Here is a 6,770-nt window from a genome sequence, read left to right as displayed (position 1 = left end):
GGGGTGTCTCTAAACCCCGTAAGGACAGAATTGCGCGGGTAGGAAGGGGGGTAACGCCGTGTCCCAACGGCCGGTCCGGGTTTAACGTTTGAAACAGTTGCGCGGCTCGGAAGACTAGTTCTTCAATTGTTACAAGGCCAAATCCCTTCAACCTGGGGTCAACACGGGACACCCAGGATGCTACCCTTAAGGCGCTGAGAACCGGCAAACAGGAATCCATGTTTCAGATTTTCCAGGGGTGAGGAGTGAGGAAACCGGTTGACTGGTTTTCTCTGGTGAGTCGTGCTACATGTTGCCTCAACTGGGTATTAAGAAGGCATGTACAAATATCAGGCATCTGCAATCTGGCAGCGGCGGAGCAGTATTCAGCAGCTTCGGGTCGCAAGGTGCGAGAAGTAAAGCAGATAACGAATCGCAGATTGCAGACGCATGATATTTGTTGTAGGTACTTCAGTACAAAATTTACGCCCAATCTTCTGCATAATCTTGGCATCAGACGCGCGAATCGCGGGCGCGCAGCAGCGCTTCCGGTCGCGATAGGCGTCCGGCAAAGCGGCAACTTCCGCAGACCGCTTAAGAATACTCTGGACGGTAGTGCGCTTTACTGCTTGGGGGGTCTTAAAGCGCTACGTTGCCCAACGAGCAAGTTCGGAGTGAGAGCATGCAGGATCTGACTTGTGCTTCACTGCTTTTGTGGGACATGTAGGAGGAAGGGCGATGTCCCATTGTCTTTGGCGGTAAAAATCAAAGTGTGTGTTTGTATGAAGACGTCCGATCCAAAATTTAAACTCAGATCGATGCGGCGTGTCACTCAGGAGGGGAAAACCGTTGAGGTTAATTGCTAGGGTGGTGATGGGCAAAGGTAGCTGCGCATCCGATTCGCGTAATCATAAAATCGGGCAGGGTATCGACTGATACCGGTGCCGAATTGGAGGTGCACGACTGTACTACATTCTTGTTTGTGCAAAAGTACAATCTTACACAAACTGAGCGTAGTTATACATCGTAAGTTCCGCAAAAAAGAAGCAGAAACAAGTAGAGACAGAAACACATTCTGAGCACCAGCTTTACACAGCTTGCAAAAAAAACATTACTCTTGTGTTATTTTATGTAAAATACGTATCGATTCGACTACTTGGCGAACGTAACTTTCACTAAGTATCTGTATCGCAGGAAATCTGCGTCACCAGGAGCTTCGTACATGTCGTAAATGTAGCTCTCGATAAATGCAAGCACCCAAATTCCGCAACTAGAACCGTCCATCTGCTGATTTTCGCGACTCACCACTCTCTTCCATCTTCTGCTATGTTTCAGAAGAGGGAGAAACGCCTTCTTCAAAATGTCTGTCACCTTGCGAAAGGACATTTCAGGTACAAAACCTGGTTAACGTAGGCAGCAGAGAGCATATGAATTGTCAATTTCTGCTTCGGTTAGAACTATTTCAAACGAGCATCCACAACTTGAGACAGAAGAAATAAAATAATTCAAGAAAATACGCGCACTAAGGGAAGGCTGCGCCTGACTCAGAGCTGCTTCAAAACGCGGGGTTTCCTCACTATGGCGTCAACTTCCTGTGCACTCACGCCGGGAATTCACGGAAAAAAAATGCAGTGAAGAGGCCTCGTCAAAACGTTAGGCCTCTTGGCTGCAAAGCAAAGGTAATTTGATTGCGTCAAAATGTTTTTAGTATTTTTAGTGCTTACGTTTATTTTGTTTTTAAATAAAAGTTGTCGCTCCTCCAGAAGATTGCTACTATCTCGTAGGTTTTCTGCATACTGCATCACACAGCCACATGGTTGGTAAAACAGAATACGAGAGTAATCGAATACGCCTCAACCCGGGGGACCTGGATGAAGTAAACAAGCTACGCAAAATCGGAGTTCCGACAAAGAAAAATCTTAAGTACATCTGGGACAACCCTGATTCAGAGCCGATGTTCACAATCTCCTGGCCAAGCTAAATCGCGAAGGCGATGCGGGAAGTACTGTCACGGATAGGGTGTGCGAGACCCTTACTCATTTCTGTGATGATGAGAATTACGGAGTTGATCATGTGGATATCGATCGGTTTCACGACCACGTGGGTGTTTCTTTCCCTTTTAGCCTTCACAATTAGAGGCATTCTAACTTTGGTTTTCAGATTGTTGCGCACTGTATTATCTTTCAGACAGACCACATGCGCGCTCTTTTCTCCTGTTTTCCCGAGGTTCCGCTTGTCGATGCAGCTCACGGTACCAACTCCGACCGATACAAGCTTTTTCTTTCATTTCCCACGACACTTTTGGACGGGGACAGCACATCCAGGTAAGCCGTCGGAGAACTCAATGCTTTCAGAGCAGTACATGTTAGCGGGGGTATTAAATTTCGTGGTCTCGTCATTGCGTGGATCCATAACGGTATAAGTACACGTCTGGATATTTATACATTGTGCGCAATAGTGATTTCCATTTATCAGCACTGCGCCCACGATCTTTCAGTTAGCTTTGCCAAGTTGATCGTGCCCCTGAAGCCACATAATCCTCTCCGTGTCGTCTTCCATTGCCATGAGCGGCGGCATGAAAGACATAACTTCACGCGAGCCAAGGCAATGCTCCATAATCGCGCAAATTGCAGCCACAGTGGATAAAATGCACACATCTTCAAGCTCTCTGTACATTGCAAAGCGTAGTAGCTCTAGTTCTTCGTCATCTTGTAGATTGGCATACCGTATGGAAGTGCATACGTCCTCTACTGGATACTCAGCGACATCAGCGAAAAGCGGGCCACAGTCTTCGGTATACGCACTGAGTCCACGCTATAGCTTTCTCTAGCCAGCTAAAAGTACTTCGCAACTAGAACCACGTCTCCATACTTCGTATGTAGCTCGCCGCCAATGATGGATACAAACTTTTTCGACCGATTTCAAACTTAAAGACTATCTCATTATCTCGCAGATGGACAATTGTAATCCGAGAGAGACACAGCTCAAACAATTTCAAGTTAGAAATAATTTAAAAATGACACAACTACTTACAGAACACAATATAAAATCTGATACAAACTGCAACAAAGTACCACAAACGGATACAAAATGCCACATTCCGTATACAGTCTACAGCAAACTGATACAATACGTAGAGTTTCAAATTCGGTGATCGATGCAAACGTTTTATCCAGTAGACGTGGACTGAAGTGCACGTGGCGAAGATTGAGGCTGGTGTGCGCTTGTGTTTGATTCGACAACGACAGCGTCGTCTTCGTCCACGTCGTCGTATGCGGATTCCTCAGATGCATCGTTGGGCCCGCGCTTCTGTCTGCCTGTACTGCGTTTCATTTTGCGTAGGATTTGGAACTGATTTACAGCCCCAGAAAAGCATTGGAATTAAACGTTCGTTTGGACGGCGTTATTTAACGCTGTATCCACGTGCTCTTCCTGGATAGCCGGAGTTGCGGACATAAAATAAGTTTATGTTCTGGATCTCTTTTTTGTGGTAATACATGTACATAAAATAAGTTTATGTTCTGGATCTCTTTTTTGTGGTAATACATGTATGTAGTCACTTTTAATATCATTAGTTTAGTGTACCCATTCCGTAATCAAGTTTTTTCAGAATTAATTACTTCGTTCCGTAGCACATAGCAGATAGTTTTTTTTTTCTAATAAAGGCGAGGCATAGGTGGGAACTGGGTACTTCTGCATTGCAGAGGAAGGTGTTTTGATACAGCGTTTGCTTCCACTGTAATTCCGGGGAAATGAGTGCCTGCTCAAACACTCGAGATACGTCCTCCAGGTTGTCAAGTATCTGCACCATTGGCGTCATCATGTCGCTTTGGGATATCACTCTCGTCAACCGGCAAGTCGAGTCATCCCACTCAAAACATGTCGATCCGTGCATAACATGCTGTTGGGTTAGAAGCTGCTCTGCTAGCTTACCGTTCCGGTCACTGTTGTCGATGGTGCGCAAGTGAGGAAACACGTTGCGCAGAGTGTTTGCCGTGACGGTCACGCGGGTGGTTGTGAGCGCAACGAGCGCTTCCCCTTCCAACATTTCCCACCCCTCGAGCTCCACGTTCACGTCGCCGAACCAGTCCATGAAGCACCAGTGCTGCATGATAGAGTCTGGACCGTATTCTGAGTTGAAAACGACATCAGGATTCATAATATCTCGTATAATACCGAGCTGATTGGTGGTGAGATGAAGTATTCGAGAGTCTCGATCTCATTCCGCAGATCTTGAAGGCTTGTTTTGAGGAGAATTGTGAAAAAGTCGGCTGGGCTCCTCAGATATCGGAGAATTGTGAAGTCGGTTGGGCTCCTCAGATATCACTTGTAGGTGACGCCTCCGTTTCTCACTCAGCTTAAGGATCTTTTCGGTCGCTGTATAGTTTGCTCTTAGTTTCGTGACTCGCGCATACGATGCCGCTGACTGAAGTTGCGGGCACTTAACACTGGAGCAAGCTGTAGTTTCAATTGCACTCGTCTTGTCGATGATCCAGCAAGCTTCGTCAATCGGTATCGGCAGATGATTATCAGCATCGACGATGCTATTTGCGAATTCTACAACTCCTGTAAAATCTTCATCTCTGTCAGTGGGTCGACCGGAATAAATGAAGTCCATGCAGCACTTGTGCTCCGCTCTCGGAAATTGAGAATGTCGTATCCTTAAGTCTTTGACGTTCAAGTCGAGTAGACCAGTGATGTGACTAATACTGTAATCACCAGCGGTTTGAAACCAGACACGTTGAAAACGGGGTGTACAAATCCTTATACTTGAGGGCTCTTTTGCAAATCACTGATGACACACTGACTCAGTGACTGAGTGTTCATTTCCGTTTGCTACGCTGCAAATTGCGGCCTCTTACTGCACTTACTGTAGGATAAGCCGGAGACCCGAACCCTCTTAGAAAGGTAATAACTGAGCGCACCAATGAGACTACAGAAATGAACCAAAATCCATGAATTTAGCCAATCTCATCGCACTAGGGCTAGGTGTTTAGCATTCCAACTTATTTCCGGAACTGTCCGGAATCATTGCGTCTTATCGAATAAAGGGCAATACAAATCTAGCACGTTAGGAGCACTTGCTGGATAATTGCACTTTGTGACGGACCGCTGTAGCGAGCATGGGAACCTGGGCTTCAGCGCCATCGTAGCATTACTAGTATGAAACTGCAGCTTGAAGGTTGTACACTTCCGTGTTTGACACCCCGCCGCTAATAGGCTACTTAATTACAGTGCAACTAAAATATTTTTCGTACAGCGTTTGATTGTCAATAGATATCTAAACATGTAAGGACAAGCATCCTAGTCAAACATTTAGTTTAGCTACTACATGTACATGCCAGCATTTGATTCAGCGACGCAACTTCACCGGACCCGAGCTCCCTCCGCAAACTCGTGCTTGATGTACTGATTGCCGATCGAGATCAGCACCATATCCATGGGCATCCTGAAGCTGGCACACGGCAGCGCGTCAGATGCGCCTCGTGCATGCCCGTGCCGAGCGGGCTATCTCACCGGTCGAACCCAACTCCACACCCATACTCGGACCAGCGCCGTGCAGACGCGTGAACGAGAACAGCGGCGCCTTGACGTCCACGTAGTTGATACAGGCGCGCAGGATGCCATTAGCCCGGGCCATTGCCTGGGTGTGGTGTTAGTACGTAGTAAACGAGCCCGTGACGTTAAGCGCCTGTGCGATGGTGCTACCTGCTTGATCGTGCCCACGTACACAGTTGCTGGACTGGGCGTCTCCAGAGCGTACGCGGGCGTGCTTGGCGTGTGGCGTAGATGGATATGGCGCCGTCCTTCGCCAAACTGTCGAACGTGATCTCCTTAGCATTCACGACGACCTTGGACACGGCGAGGGAGCGCGACATCTTGTCTGCGTTGCTGTTCAGGTAATCCTTCAGATGGCTCTCGTCCGAACCCACAAGCATACCAGCATCTGACAGCACGTAACAGGGAGGGACAAGAACCAGGTACTACACACACCTCTTGCACTAACTCCAGAGCCGAGATCAGATCCGTCACCTCCGTCCGGCTGGTCCACGTTCAGCGAGTCCAGCAGAACCGCGAATGCGCTGTAGCCCTTGCACTGGTCGATGCTCTCCGGCAGGATGTTAGCGCCTGACTTAGAGCGGATTGGCCAGGTTGCTCGGGTCTGGCCATCCACCACCACGATCATGTCTTCGAGGATCTCGAGGTCCCCGTTGTCCAGCACCCGTGCTCCAGGCTCACCTCCGCCTCCTGCTCTCGGGATGGTAACTGGCCACGGTGGACAGATCGCGCACGTACTCACACCGCACCAATCCAACTCTACCAACTTGCAAGAGATCCACCACGAATTCACATCGAACCGTCGCCCACACTACACCGCCACGCTGTAGGGCGCGCACCGAACATGTACACTATTGCCATCGATATCAACAGCATCTCGCCCTCCCATATACCCCACCCGAATCGCGATGGTTCGTTACCACCCGCTGCCGCTCCACACTCGCTCACCGCCGTCGTGCCGCTCGTCCTTCACGCTCGCTCGCCCACCACCAGTGCCACCGTCGCCGCCGCCTCCACGACCGCTCCCCACTCGCTCACCAGCTGTTCACTAGATTACGCACTGATGCCGTCGACTGTCCGGAATGAATAATCCTTCGTAGCTTGAATCGATTTGATTGCTTCAATTTCAATCAAATCGTTTGGCCACCATTCCGGATTCCGTCCGGAATCGGCCCCTTACGGAATCGGCCAATTACTGTACGAGTGCAATACTGTGAAAAATTGTGCATGTG

General features: G+C 48.6%; 2 protein-coding genes across 2 annotated transcripts; both read right to left on the bottom strand.

The window, feature by feature from the left end:
* Positions 1–3,147: 3,147 nt before the first annotated feature.
* On the bottom strand, positions 3,148–4,138 carry PITG_14759 (uncharacterized protein; the record flags this gene model as incomplete). Its single annotated transcript, XM_002898587.1, has 2 exons — positions 3,148–3,296; positions 3,913–4,138. 2 exons carry the CDS (start codon positions 4,136–4,138, stop codon positions 3,148–3,150), a joined length of 375 nt encoding a protein of 124 aa, XP_002898633.1.
* Positions 4,139–4,536: 398 nt separating this feature from the next.
* Positions 4,537–6,166, bottom strand: PITG_14758 (uncharacterized protein; the record flags this gene model as incomplete). Its single annotated transcript, XM_002898586.1, has 5 exons — positions 4,537–4,545; positions 4,851–4,912; positions 5,497–5,623; positions 5,689–5,796; positions 5,921–6,166. 5 exons carry the CDS (start codon positions 6,164–6,166, stop codon positions 4,537–4,539), a joined length of 552 nt encoding a protein of 183 aa, XP_002898632.1.
* Positions 6,167–6,770: the final 604 nt, after the last annotated feature.

This window comes from Phytophthora infestans, genomic scaffold, assembly GCF_000142945.1.
Source record: "Phytophthora infestans T30-4 supercont1.36 genomic scaffold, whole genome shotgun sequence".
Taxonomy (NCBI): Eukaryota; Oomycota; class Peronosporomycetes; order Peronosporales; family Peronosporaceae; genus Phytophthora; species Phytophthora infestans.
This window is presented reverse-complemented; position numbering and strand designations above follow the sequence as displayed.